This window comes from Prionailurus bengalensis, chromosome F2 (genome assembly GCF_016509475.1).
Source record: "Prionailurus bengalensis isolate Pbe53 chromosome F2, Fcat_Pben_1.1_paternal_pri, whole genome shotgun sequence".
NCBI classification, from domain to species: Eukaryota; Metazoa; Chordata; class Mammalia; order Carnivora; family Felidae; genus Prionailurus; species Prionailurus bengalensis.
Genome location: NC_057353.1, coordinates 50,096,524 through 50,112,258, shown reverse-complemented (window position 1 = coordinate 50,112,258; position 15,735 = coordinate 50,096,524). Strand labels below are relative to the sequence as shown.

General features: G+C 34.8%; 1 protein-coding gene across 1 annotated transcript in view; it reads left to right on the top strand.

Annotated features, from left to right (window-relative positions):
* Nucleotides 1–15,735, top strand: part of LRP12 (LDL receptor related protein 12) — a 75,299-nt gene that overhangs the window by 42,730 nt on the left and 16,834 nt on the right. The window contains 1 exon segment of the mRNA XM_043601582.1: nt 11,297–11,432. Coding sequence (XP_043457517.1) covers nt 11,297–11,432 — 136 coding nt within the window.

Sequence of the window (15,735 nt, the reverse complement as noted above, 5' to 3'; positions counted from 1 at the left end):
TCTCTCTGCCCCGCCCCCATTCATGCTGTGTCTCTCTCTGTCTCAAAAATAAATAAACGTTAAAAAAAAAAATTAAAAAAAAAAGTCTCTTAGTTTTTGTCCCCCTCCCTGTTTTTATATTATTTTTGCTTCCCTTCCCTTATCCTTATGTTCATCTGTTTTGTATCTTTAAGTCCTCATATAAGTGAAAGACTTCAAATAGTTTTTAAGTATTGTCCTCCCTTTATTTCGTCAGAATTTTTATTCTATTAAAGTCATTACCTTTGTGTTTGTATATTTGCATTTTATAGTTTCTATTATGGTATTCAGAGGCCTAGCATACTGCTGATCCTATAACCCTTTTAAAACAAATAATTAGTTGTGGCCTTTTTAATTAGGATATATTATTTTCTAAATTGCAGTTATTTTGCCTACAAATTAATTAGTAATATTTTGCATTAGTGTTAGAGCACTGTTGTAAAGTGACTTTTGTTTTTAGCTACCATTTTGGGCTTAAATACTGTAATGCAGTATTTTGAAGTTTCCCTGGAAGAACATCCTGTCTGATAACACTTTTATTATCCTAGAATTTTCAGATCTTCCGAAAGGAAATAAAGCCTAAACTCTAATTATTTGATAGCAGTTTATAATTATTTTTTTAAATATAGAGAAGTTGCATGAATAAAGCAGCAGGTGTAAGTGGTCTTTGTACCTTTCACTTGTGATTTTAATATTATTTTCAATTATTCAAGCAAATACTGGACTTCCTCCTAAACTTACTAAAAAGAATTTCACCAGTTCTTTTGACCAGTATTATATGGTGTGTCTTTTATCCATGTTTCAAATGGAGAAAAGAAATAAAGTTTATTATATTTTAGGTGATACTGAACCCATTAGGGTTTTTAGGATTTCAGAATATTAAAAAAACAGAACTTAATGTGAACCCAGGAAACCATCTTTCAAATGAATAAAGTGAGTAGAGAATACAAGACAGAGTTCATTTTTTAAAAAATAATGGACATGTTTTAAGATACTGTTAATTTTTAAAAGCATTGCCTGCCTTCAGAGAATTTATTCATGAAATGCTTTAGCTTCTGGAGTAGAGCATTCCTTGAAACTTTTAGAAAAGAAAGTAATGATAGTAATATAACTTTATGTATTGTACTTTTATATGTAGCATTACAAAGTATATAATTAAATATTATTTATGATGTTTTATTATATAATAATATTTTATGTGAAGCCTGTTTCTGTATTATGTAATAATATTTCATGTATTATCATGTCTTTATTGAACAATTGCATATTTATAGCAGATTATTACATAGAATAATTTTATATTATATTATCATAAGAAACAGTGTTAAAACGGTAAGCGTGAACACCAGGACCATAGATAGAACAGGTGGTAATGTGACAGAAGTGTGTGACACTTAGACGATGGAAGTGAAACTCAACCATTTGAGTGAGCGAGCCAGATCCTGTGAAGATGTAACACATTGCGTTCAAAGGTTTGATGTTTTCTCTACTACTCTGTAACTTTGAGAATAATTCTTTTCCTACTTGGAGAATAACTCTTCAAAGTGAGATAGCATGTGACTTATTTGTGATTTTGCTGAGGCATGAATTTGAATTAGAGGCACTGTGCAGCGAGCGGTTGTGCAAGAGCCAGTCACTTGGTGGATGAGCAGAACGGACTTGGGATTCCAGTTGACTAATAGCTCCATAAAAGGGGTGGTGCGATCTTAAACTGCAGTACTGGAAATACAGTATCCAGAACAAAGTAGGTGGTAGTTCTTCTTTCCTCCTCTCTTAAACACACTCCGGGTAGTATATTTATTGCTGGGTGTCACTCTTGACAAGACACTAAGACACTCCTGGAAAAAGATGTGAGTATATAAAAAGCCCTGTCAGAGCTGAGAGAGGTGGCTTAGAACATCACGAGCATCAAGGCCAACATGTGTTTGCTCAGGTGCTGATTTCTGCTCTACTTCTTCTATTTTTCCAGCAAGAATCACAGTAAACTTCAAAATTAATGTTATTTCCCATTCAGGGAATAGAAGTAGCTTGCTTAGCATTTGACTCTTCTGTAGTACCTAAAATTGGGAAATGTAGGTACCATATCAGTAGTTTTTATGCCCATACAGGAGAAAATTGCCCTTTTATGCCCTTAAAAAAAGGTATAAAAGTTTGAGTCTTCTCCATTTACCTTATCTTACACTTTGCTAGCAAAATTCAGAATTACTCTTACTACTTAGAAATTTTAGGATAAAGCTACTTGGATAGTTCTATTAAGGGTACTCTCCTTATCTTATTCATATTGTGCTATGACCCTTTGGAACTGGAAAAACTGTATGGTTTTTTTTTTCCTATTTTTCCTCCTTTTTCCATATTTTGTGCCTCTTGACTTTTTAAAAATGTATATGTATGTGTGTGTGTGTGTATATATATATATATATATATATATATATATATATATATATTTACTGCGATGTTCCCTTGATCATTGTTTGTTCTGGACAACCTGCCTTGATTAGAGCTGAAGACCACATGAAATATTTTGGTCCTCAAAAAACATATTTAAACTAACATGAATAAATATATTGGTGCATTCATTCTTACGTATCTACGTTAATGAAAAGGAATATTCATTTAATTATAAGGATTCTACTATAATATTCTACTTGTAGTAGAAATGTGTGATTTCTGGTAATAGGTTTGAAAATAATGAGAGTCCTGAGTGTAAGCGATAGATTGATACAAACTTTTCTGCCTGTACTGATTCTTACCTTTCAGATGACAGTTAAATCCTTCCCATCTTAAGCTAGTAAATATTGCTGTTAGGGTGCTAGTAATTGTTTCCATAAAAAAAGAGAAGTTTAGTTTTCTGGCTTTCTGAAAACATTGGAATGAAGCGTGAAGTAATTCTAAGGGAATTCTACCCATGTCCAATCTCTTTCTCCTTCCAGTTCTGTCCATCCTCAGTGTGTTGACTGTCCTGACATTTATGTTATGTGAGAGCTCAGCTCAGATACCAGGTATTCAAGGAATCTGGGCAACAAAAGGTCAAGGAAATCAAAACACTGGGATGGGCAACACACCCAGTCAAGTTGTAAGAAGAGAACTTTCAAACTAAAGTCATTTCTTCCTGACCATGGGCTCCTAACCATCGTCTTCTGGGGAGGTTGCAAGGGCTTAGCTGTGTCACATGGGACTGTCTGAAGAGGGACGCTCTTGTACTTCATTCATCTGCAGATTCCGACGCTTGCCTGATACTGGGCTCAGTGGCCCATAGACTTCCCACTCAACATGCTTGCTTCCCAAACTCTGACTGTCCAACATTAAGAATATTACCACCTTCCATTAGTCCCCCAACCTTCCCTGCTTTTCCCCTTCTCTGTTCCTCTGTCCTTTGAAATGTCTCCTTCAGCCTTCATCACATCCTCTTACTGCTGTTTTATCCCATGCCCTAAACATCTTACCTGTAATTAACCCCTACATGTATATTTTTCTTATTATAAAAGGTAGGTCCTAGAACAGAGTTTATAAAGTCTTAATTCCAAAGAGACTTAGAAGCAGATTAGTCCTGCCTGCAGTCACTACGTAGATTTGTACTAAATAGGAATCCGTCTTTAGGTGCTTTAAAACCTTTTCTGTCTGTGCTAATACAGGACCAAAGTTCTTTTTTCCAAAATAGGCTACTTTTATCTTTACTGAAATTCTGTTGAGGCAGCTCCCTCCACCTCCTTGATAATTATTCCAAGTGTCATAGGGAGCTCTAGGGCAGGTGTGTGTCTTAGTGGTTAAGAGTGTGTCCCTCGAAGCCTGTTGCCTAGGTTCAAACCCCAGTTGTGACACTTACTAGCTTTTTTGTGATCTTGGGAAAATTAATTTCTCTCTGCCCCCATTGTGTTCTTTTCTGTTAAATAGGGATAATAATACTAAGAGTTAAAGAATACTAGGAATTAAATACTAAGAATTAAAAGGAAGTACCCGACAGGCAGTAACATTATCATTAGTCATGTGATCCACAGGCCTGACCACACACTCCTCATTTTGATTGTATTTACAGGCCTTCAACTCATGAACCATAAACTTCTGACTTGCAGCAGGAATCTCATCTTCAGCCTTGTGCACCATAATTAACCTTTAAGTTTCAAACTGCTGCCCTTCTCCTAAATTAACTGGACCAGTAGGTATCTGGTTTGCATGCTAATCATCTATCTACATATCCTAATTTTCCATGTCCTGGTGCCTTGTACTGCTTTTGCACTGGCACACTCGTTTCCATGTGTCCTGTGATTCCCTCGTCAGCTTTCCAGATCATTCTTTTCTCTCATCCCATGCGCCCATTTAGTAGTCACCATTTGCTTACCACTTTTCTTATTTTGGAGATGGCATTTTTTCTTAAGTACATCTGTTTCCATTGGAATTAAATTCTTCTCAGTAGTGTTTTCAACATTTGGAATTGCTTTTGTATTATCAGACATAATGGAGTTAATCTTTATAAAATACTGTACTCTGAAAATGAGACAGCCAAATGATAGTGACCACCATTGACTATAAATGCTGTCTTTTGCTTATAAACAGAGTGAACCTGCTCTTGTTAGATAATGAAACTTCTGTAAAGTGAAATTTTACAGGTTGGAGGATTTGCTTCTTAGCTGATTTCTATGCTTCACCAGTTTCTTTATTTGCATCACATCACTTCTTTTCATAGTAGCCTACCTTGGCTTGACCGGCATCTACAGAATTGAGTCATTAAATTTTTCTAATTTGGAATGTGATCTTGCTTTACTCTGGCTCTGCCTACTTCTGTTCTGTGAAGGAAATGCTGTGTTAATAGTCAAGTAAGCCCTCCCTGTTTTATACTTATGTAATGCAGGTTTTTTGTATGTGTGGGTCTTTGGGTCTGTTTAGTAACAACTATGTCCTCATGATACATTGTGTGAAGTTACTTTAAAATGTATTATATCACTTAGGACTACTATGTTGTTTTGTATGTTCTCCTGGCTGTTTATATGTTTCTTGGATTATGAATAAGCATATCTCATTATTGCAACACTGCAGTTTCCATGAGACCATGAATTCTCCTCATGCTCTTTTGTGCCTTTCATATGTATTTTATCTACTTTGGTGGTCAGTGAGCACAGTTGATTTTTATTTGCTTTTCAGTTTCGTGATTTATTAAAACCAAAGGCACAAAGATTCCATGTCGCTTTTAGTCTCAACTACTTGTCGTCCTAAAATGTCAACCTTTGTCAGTTTTGAAGAGAAACCCAGCTCTTCATCTGTAGAACAGGAAATTGTAGTTTTCATTTTCTTTTACAGGTAGTTCAGCTCTAATCATATATTTCCTTGCCTGCTTCTTTTCTCCTCAGGCTTTAAAACCATGAAATCTCAAGTTGAAGGGCAGTTTATTTGACATTATTTTGAAATCATCCTGTCCTCTCCTCTGCCATGTGTCCTGTAAAATAGAGGTTGTTTGAATACTTCCTATTTAAAGATGATAGCTATAGTACGTTAATCTAGCTTAAAAACCATAATTCTTTGCTTTTCTTTGAGATTATTGGAATAGTATCAGGTTAAACATGAAGAAATCTTGAGTATTTTCTCAGTTTTGTCATTTTCTAAACTATGCAGTAAGATCTTTGGATTTTAAGCCTGAAAACTAATATCAAAATCTTATTGAGAACTCCCATCAGAGAATCTCTGTCTATTCATTCCTTAATTTTCCCTTTCTTATTTGATAAGCAGTCAGATAACCTCTTCACTACATAATCTTATGGAGAAGATGCTGTCCAAGTTGAAAGCTGCCATCCTTTGAATGAACATTTGGGACCTCTTTAACTTGGGAGTTTCTGTTTCCTCAGTTATGGGAAATTTATCAAAAGTAGAGAGAATGGATTATCATCATCCAAAATTCTTGAGTGCTTCTTTATATCTAAAAATACCGACCAGAGTAAATTAGATACACATGTTTTTTGTGGATGTTTATATTCTAAGAGAGTTGATACTGGTTATTAAGAGATCAATTAAGGAAGCAAAATGAACAGACTAAAACATAGTCATTTCTGCCATAATGCTACATATGTGTTCCTAGAAAATCTCACGTTCTTTAAAATTAAACATTAAACTAACAGGGCATGTGACAGAAGTAGTGTTGATACAGATCACTTACAACTATGTAGCTTTGCAAAGTATAGCCCTGATGAAATATCAATCCAGATGCTAACACAGTCAAATACCCCTGGCATTTATACCTAGAATCAGTCCAGACTTTGCAGTCATATCCTTTAGGCTTCCTACTTACTCCTTGAAGACATTTTCTTCTAATGGAGAACAACTTCATCAATAATAAGAATATAATTCAGAAATACCCTTCATTAAAATGTTTTGTTTCCGTAGCAGGAAAATGTCTTCATGTCCCCATTTGTACGAGCAACCTCCCAAGATAGATTAAAATAGAGGAAAGTCAAGCAGTTCTTTAAGCTTGTAAAGTAACCACTTGGCAATAAAGGAAAGCCATTCTATAGAGTGTTTATATTTTTTCTTAAACTGTGAAAAACTCCTGCTTCTGATTACTTCAGATCATTAACATGCTGGAAATAAAATCTGTCACAACTTTGCATTATACTCACGAGATTCTTCTATCTACTAGTTACATATAAACTATTTCTCACTGAAGAATCGGTCAGATTGGAGCTAAAATAATTATGTATAAGCAGTAGAGAACGAATGGGTAGAATAAACATGGGTAAAAGAAGGTCAGGTTTGGTATATCCCAAATTGGGAATGTAGTCAAAATCTGGAAAGATGAGCTTCAGACTAGCAGAAATATGTAAGCAGTGTGGTTCAAAACAAAATTAATTTCCTAAAGCATTATTTTGTGGGTATGTATCCTAACCTCATCCTTACCCCGGCTTCTGCCCATGTTAGATAACCAGTTAATTGCGGCATAATTTCTCATTCTTTCTAGAGCATAATGGTGCCAGTACATACTAAATGAATAATCTGTGTCTCTTTCCCACATAGTCTGAACACAGCCTTAGTAGCCATCTCAATACAGCATTCCAAGGCATTACTACCAACCAGTCTGACCTGGTAGATCATGTGCTGTTATTTATTGACAATTCACTGCAATCCAAGCACTGTGCTAATAAGTCCTTTACCATAATAGTTATATTTAGCCTTTGTAGCATTCTAGATGGTAGTAGTGTTTAAATCCCCATTTAGGGGCGCCTGGGTGGCGCAGTCGGTTAAGCGTCCGACTTCAGCCAGGTCACGATCTCGCGGTCTGTGAGTTCGAGCCCCGCGTCAGGCTCTGGGCTGATGGCTCAGAGCCTGGAGCCTGTTTCTGATTCTGTGTCTCCCTCTCTCTCTGCCCCTCCCCCGTTCATGCTCTGTCTCTCTCTGTCCCAAAAATAAATAAACGTTGAAAAAAAATAATAAATAAATAAATAAATAAATCCCCATTTATAAGTGAGAGGATGGAGGCTTAAGTATTATGAAATTGATTTGTAACAATAAGTCACCCCAAAGCTTTTAATATAAGGATATAAAATTAACAACATCAATATAAATAAATTTAAGAAAAAATGATATTACAGTTGATGGTAGGCACTTGAGCTGAAGGGTTACGATGAATTAGAAATGGGAAATCATTAGAAGACCCTGAAATAATGAAAAAAATAGAGGACTCACAGGAAGTCAGTTGGAAGATTGGGGTGGATGTTGGGAGATAAAGCAGGCCTAAGAGGTGATAAAGGCATTCTCAGAGTTTGACTTGGAAATCTCTAGTTTTAGTCACTATTAGGCCTGACTTACTTCGTATGCTTGGAAATCCTTGAAGTCACCTGTAATGCTAAAGTAAATTTCCTTTCTATTTGAATTAGATGAAGTGGCTATTCCTTTAACCAGTTGATCCCTAAGAATAAAGATTAAGAATATAGGATAGAAAGAAAGATTTGTGAAATATACCATCCTGATCATGTTGAATTTGATGTTGGAATGTCCAGTGGGCATTTGACTAATGCAGAATCTCTGCGTTAGAGATTTTAAACCCATGAACTGTAGATAATAGCTGAAATTGTACGATGGAATGGGACCCTTCCCTAGAGAGTGAGGAGAGCAGAAGGCTTGGAATGAACTACAAACACCAGCATTCCAGGAGCTGGCTGAAGAAGGAGGCCTTGGACTAGAGAACTAACAGAACAGTCAGAGGGAGGAGGAGAGCCAGAGAGGCTGTGTCAGCAAGTCAAGGTAGTAGTGTATCAAGAAGAAACAAACCACTGTCATATACTCCAGAGAGATCAAGGAAGATGGGAATTGAGCATCCCTTTGATACGGCACTGATGTCTGTGATGGTTTTGCCAGCTGGCAAGATTTTCATGGAATTCAAATTGGAATCATATTTCAGTAGGTCAAAGAGAAATTAAAAAGTCAGAAAATACAGAAAAATGTATGAGTTCATCCTGATGAGCCATCAGAAGGGTAGTGGAAATATATCATCATGATGGGATATGGGGGTGGGCGTGAGTTAGCGCTGAAATAGACCTTAGAGATATTCAAATAGCAACTTCTTTGGGTCTTGATTTCTTTATGTGTTAAAATAAGAAGTTTAGTAGTTTACAGCATGACAAAACCAGTAAATGGCAGGTAGAACGGATAGCATCTAGGTCTCATGAATCCGAATCTACCCAGATACATATGTAAATTCCTAGCCCAAAAGGGACAGAAAACTTTTTTAGTGGTTTCTAATGTTAATCTTACTGTTTTAACATTTGAATTTACTCTTTCTTAGAGAAAGGTATGTGCTATGGCTGTTCTAAATTATATTTATCTATATGCCCAGCGTACTGTACATGCAAAAAATGTGTTGATAAAAAACCACCAGCTGGATCTGAAACAAAATGCCAAACTCAGTCATGTTGCAAATGTGCAAAATTAAATCAAAATATGTATTCATAACCAATTAAGGGAGAAACATGATACTAGAGTTTTGTTTTTAAAGTACTTATTGAATTAGAAATGTAAAATACTGAATCTCAAAATAACCGTTCTTATGGGTGGTGTGTCTTATCTTCGGGCAGTCGTATGAAAATGAAGTATTTTTGAGCATCCATATCAGAACATAACATATTTCGTTTTTGGTATAAGAGCACCACCTATGGGTGTCTCAGTTATTCAGGGGGGAGAAATTTAAAACCAAACCTAATAAAATTCCAGCTTTTCACCAATAACTGGTCCATCCACTTATATAAAGGCTAACAATTGTCTACGTTGCCATAAATTATCCCTACCTGGTTTTTGCTTTGGCATACTACTCCGAAATGCTTTGGCAAGAGATAATGAAGAAAGAAAAAGTTCTTATAAATTACTTTGGATGTCTTTTCTTTAATTATTGTGATAACTCATTAGAGCAAAGTTAAAAGCAAAACTCTGACTTCATGGTCAGTAAGCTCACATGCGGATAAATTTAATCATTTTCTAGAGTATCATTCATCAAAATTTTTAAAAAGTTTATAAGGGAAATTTTACTCAATGAAATTTAACAAAAAATATTGGAAGCTTTGACTGTGAATGGGCAATAAGATGTGTACTAGGCTCTTGATATATCCTTGTATTCTATGCTGTAAAGGTTTTTTTTTTTTTTAAGTGATTAAAAACAAGATCCTTTTGGTGCAGTGTTCCCTAATTCCAGGGTAGACCCATTTTAGGCATGAACATTTTTTTTCTTCACTAAAGTACATTTTAAAACCTAGATTTTTCTTCAGAGATTGGGTTATTCTACAGAAGTAAGGATTGAGTCTTTAAGCAATATAGCTTGCTTTATTTTGATCATTATAGATAAATTTTTTTTAATTGCATAATATACTTCTTAGCATTCTAACTTAAGTTGAATGGATATAACCTCTGCTATCAAAAAAATGACCATTTTTACAAATTATAATTGTAATAGGGATTCTTGCCTATCTACAAATTGGGTTAACTAATTTTTAAAAACAGCAGAACTCAAAAAGCATGAAAGTTCAGGCCACCTACTACACCAGGCACTTTGCTTACAAAGATTCATTTATTCGCTCAACAACTCTTTTAGCTAGGAATGACCACTAATTAGTATGAAAGGACAGTCCTCTCTTACCTTTTGGAAGATAGGCAGTACTGTGCATATTCTGAGCTGTCGTGGTTTTTTAGTTCAGCACATACTTTATTCTGAAAATTGCCTCCATTACTTCTAATAACTGTGTGTACCTCTGGCCGCTGCTTTCCTCACTTCTAATTTGCGACTTCTTATCTATCTGATTTTAAAAATCAGATAATCTAATATATTGAAATTACATCAAATAAGAGGTTTTAGGGTTTTAAATCTTACTGAAAGCTTATACATTCATCATGTATTTTTTGTAGCCCAGTGGCTATTTTTTAAATTGAGGGAGAATAAATTGTCACATTATCTGCTGACTTCTGGATAGGTAAAATGTGCACTGTGTCACTGTGAGAGTTCAAGATAATGCAAGAACAAACCAGGAAAGTGTTGGTAGTAGTTTGAGTTTATTTTGTATTTCTTCACGATATTCAGATCTGATCACATACTGATATTTTAATCACTATTTCAAGCCTTTATTTTTCACATAATTTAGGAATCATTTATCACCCTGTAATAAAATTTAGAAATATTCATAGAATAAATTGAAGATTTCCTTTGCAGTAATTTTGAAGTATCATGTTTTGCTGTCTTTATCCAGTCATCCACTAACTTCTTAATGACCCAGCATCTTACTGTTGTGTTTATATGTGCTTCCCCTTAATTATTTTGTCCAGAAGACTATTTATATACATACATATGTATATAATAGTTTTTTAATTTAAAGTATCCAGAAAATAAAATGGTACTTTTAAGGATCTAAACACAGTAGTTCGGCAAACATTGAACTTTATAGGTAGTTTATAAGAAAGAAAATGAATTTAAAAGGTGAGTTTTGAAAAAAGATAGATGGATCACTTGATCAGAATCCATGGCTAAAGCTCGTAATCCTGACTCTTAAACTGTTATTCAGAGATCTAATTTGAAAACTTCCATGCCTCCCCAAAATGTGTACTTAATTAGCATAAGATCCTTTGACTAAGGGGAAGAAAATAAAATATCTTATTAGAATAATAAAAACTCTTTAAGGTTGATAATACCATATTTTATTGTATATAATTTGATCTCTAAAGTGTTGTGGGTTTTTTTGTTTTTTAAATAAAGACTGATTTACTTAGTGCTCTGTTTTAAAGTATAATAATTAGCTAAGATTGCTTTGGCTTCTTACAGCTTGTGGAGAGACTCCAGAACAAATTCGAGCACCAAGTGGTATAATCACAAGCCCAGGCTGGCCTTCTGAATATCCTGCCAAGATCAACTGCAGCTGGTTCATAAGGGCAAACCCAGGGGAAATCATTACTATAAGGTAATGCCGATACCTTTCTGTATTATGTATAATATTTTATTATATATATACTTATATATATATGTAATATAAACATATGTTTAATATATAATATTTTATTATAAATATAAATATTATTGTATGCTCTATATATAATATAAACATATATGTGTTTAATATATAATATTTTATTATAAATATGATATTTTTATAGAATATAAATTCAGGTTCCAAGTATTATCCCTCAGCATGCAGTTATATTAAAAGACAGTTTTCTAAAAATGTAATAAACTGTAGTTACCAGTACCATATTAAGAGTAGGAGTAATGGCCCATCCTTCCTGTACTGTATGGGTATATGTTTTGAATGTTTTCTGATGGTGGTAGTGGATTTCCACTGAGCCATCCATATTCTTGTAGGTCATTTTTTAACAAAAGGTGCACATTTGAGAAGTAGCTTATTAGGGTCAAGAGTGTAACCTTTAGCTATGGGACAAATAAACAAAACTCACTAATCCACTTGGACACCTAGCCCATAACCTTAGTCTCATTAGTAGAATCCTCTATCTTAATAAGCTAAAACATGATTGTAGTGTTTATCTGTATACATGTACGTATATAAAACTTGAAACAGGCTGATAATGGATAAACCTATCTAGGAAAATCTCCTTTTTTGTAACGTTGAAACAAAAGAACTTCTGTTAAGAATATAAAATGAAAGATACTCCTAGAAGAAACATAAGTTTCTAAGAATAAATATAAATAAGATTAAGATTCACTTTAGTAACATTTAAAATTGCATAGAAAAACCTTGAGGATAAGATACTAAGGAGAAAATATTCAGTGGAACTAGATAATGCTTGCTTAAGGAAGTTATATCAAGGCTATTGAAAAAAAAAATGCCTGAAGAGGAGAAAAAGAAAAAAATAGTGTGCTTAAAGAACTGTGGTTGGAAATGAAACACAAATAAGAAAGTCACACGCCCACCACGGAGGCAGTGTCTGCAACAGCACAAAGGCCAGCATCCGCGTCTTCAACATTGTTTCATTAGGAACATTTTTATAGGCAAGAGTATGGAATTTTAGATTTAGAAGAGACCGTGCACATCATAGACTCAAATCCCTTCTTTACATTTTTTAAAACTAAGATTGTAAATTTAGCCTACTTTTGTGGGGGTTTTTGAAGTATAACTAACATACAATGGTATATTCGTTTCAGGTGTACAACATCCTGATTCAACAGTTCTCTACATTATTCAGTGCTGACCATGATAAAGTAGTCACCATCTGTCACCGTACAATGTTATTATAATATATTGACTACGTTCCCCACGCTCTATTTTTCATCTCGGCGACTGACTTATTTTATAATGGGAAGTTTGTACCTCTTCATCCCCTTTATCTGTTTCATCCAGCTTCCTTTTTTATATCCACTAACTAATGAGACACCCACTGTCTCTTGAGAAACACAACTGTGTCCTATCCCCCTTTGTGGAAGCCGTAAAACAGGGGCCATCTGGTTTGCTTTCCATCTGGTCTCTTCTGCCCCAGGCCAACATCTTCTGGAACACCAGAGCTGAGCTTCTCTGGAAACCGTTCTGCTCTGTGAGAAGGGTGAATGAATGTCTTGCTGGATGGATTGATAAGATGTGCTACTAAGGTTATCCTTCTGCAGCACTGCCCGAGCTGGAACCCAGAGGATACACCTATTTTCTATTACTTATAATATGTTTACAAAGTAGCATTTTTACCATAGGAATTCCAAGTATAAGATTTCTTTCCACATAAAACTAGAGTTTTGGGAAATTTTTATCTTTTAACCTAAAAGTCCAACCCCAAAATTAAATTTGCCACCTACCAGCTCAGTTCCATAAAACTTGGCAATTCTTGCCAGCACGGAGGAGGCTGCATGGAACACTGCCACTTGGTTCTTTTTTTATTATTATTATTTGAGAGATACAGAGAGAGCTTGAGCAAGCAATGGAGAGGAGCAGAGGAAGAGAGAGAGAGAATCTCAAGCTGACTCCACGCTTAGTGTGGAACTCAACACAGGGCTCAATTTCATGACCTTGGGACCATGGCCCAGGCCAAAACCAAGAGTCAGATGCTCAACTGACTGAGCCACCCAGGTGCCCCTGCCATTTGGTTCTGATCGTGTGTTGGACCCTTTAGATTTTACAAAGATACACCAAAACCAAGCACAATGCTGAAATGCAGAACAAAATTAGAGATGGACCATACATCTAAAGGAAAATTTCCCAAATTCCAGACAAAGTTAGTGAATTTGGATTTACCCAGCCTAATGAGATCGGAAAGTGATTTTAGTAATTGTCCTAGTTCTTACTGAAATCATTGTCATGGTAACACCAAACTTGAGAAGGGTCATATACATACAAAGACAACCAAGTTTCACTTGTGAATTTTGGTGTAATCCTAAATTGTTCAAAAGAAATTTATATCATAATCAAATGCGGCTCATTTAGACATACAAGTCAGTCACTATTAGAAAATTTTAAATGAATTTACCATATTAACAAGTCAAAGAAAAAGTATATGATTATCTAGAATAGATGTTTTAAAGCATTTGATAAAAAGAAAACATTCATTCCTGAGTTTAAAATAAAATTAAAATCTAGATAAAGGAGGGAAACTAAAATTATAGACTATAAACAATATTTAGAGCTGTCCTTGTAAAAACTGGTTAGGGGCGCCTGGGTGACTCAGTTGGTTAAGCATCTGACTTGAGCTCAGGTCATGATTGCACAGTTTGTGAGTTCAAGCCCCACATCAGGCTCTGTGCTGGCAGTTCAGACCTTGGAGCAGGCTTCAGATTCTTTGTCTCCCTCTCTCTCTGTCCTCCCCCATTCACATTCTGATTCTCTATCAAAAATAAACAGACTTTAAAAAAAATTTTTAAAAACTGGTTAAAGATGGTAACGTAAAGGCATTTTTACCTTACTCCTCTCCCTTGAAACCTACCAAAATCAACAAAGGCCATCTTATCAAGAAGAGATAGAGGATTAGATTCTAATTGCTTGCTTGAAGCCAGGGACTGGAGTCAGGCTATTGTGCTCAAGAAAGAAGGCTGAAAAGAACTTCTACTAACCACTGCCTGAGTTTGTATGGGGCTGAGAACTTAAAGAAGTGGGAAGACATACCCTAACAAATAGGAATTTAACCAGGCCACCTAAAGACTCCGTGACAGGACCTATAATGCTGTGAACCACCATGTTAAGACTGTTCTGGAATGCAGACCCAGTTGGAAGTAACTATAAAACACAGGCTGTGGAAGAATATAGAGAGAGAATGGATTAAAAGGAGAGAGAGTGAACCAGAAAAGCGTCTAAAGAATAAGCCTTATTTCCAAAATGTATGGAAAATGTTAATACTGACAGAAACAGCCACAAAATCCAAACACAAATTTACTCCAGATGTAATACACTTACTGTATCAGGGTTTTTTTGTTTGTTTGTTTATTTTATTTTAATTCCAACATAGTTAACATACGATGTTACATTAGTTTCACCCAGTGTTCATCACAACAAGTGCATCAGGGTTTTTTTTTTCCTTAAATTTTTTATGCTGTGAACACTTTGGTAGTTAATGAAATCTATAGATCCTTTCCCAGAATGTTTTTAAACTCATAAATCATAATACACACCATTACAAAGGGAACCAATTATATTGAACAAAGCTATCTGATATTTTTTACAAATATGTAATATAGTAATACATGCTTATTTATTAACATATTAGTAAGTGATGGTTCTAACAACTACTGTAATTCCGAGGTGATTTTGAGTGTAAATAGTGATTCTAGGTATCTATTAAAACTGAAATGTAATGTGTAAATATCTGTGATTTCTGTTGGTAACAGAGTGACAGGTACTGTAAATACTATAATGGTTTGTTTATATTCATAAGTGAAATTTCAAATTTCAGTTAGAGATTAGTGAAAATAAGGTTGTAAATTTTTCCACCAAATTTGACATTTTGAGAGGAGAATAGAAACACTGAATACTCTTACTTGGACTTTATTAGAACAAAAGTATGTTTTAGTATTTGAATTACAACATCAAAAGATAACTCCTGAAACAATAGAAAGCAGTCTTGAGTAAAAGAAACTTAAAAAAAAAAAAAAAAAACCCAAAACCTACGAATACAAAAGAAGAAAGGAAGAAAATTAGAACTCTGATAGAAAGGCCATTCAGGGAAAAGCTCATTTAACCTTTAAAAGACAGACCATCTGATTGGGTTTATTGGTTTGTTGATTGGTATAATCCCCCTATAAAGGGCTTCTAAGAACATACTAAAACAAAACTAACA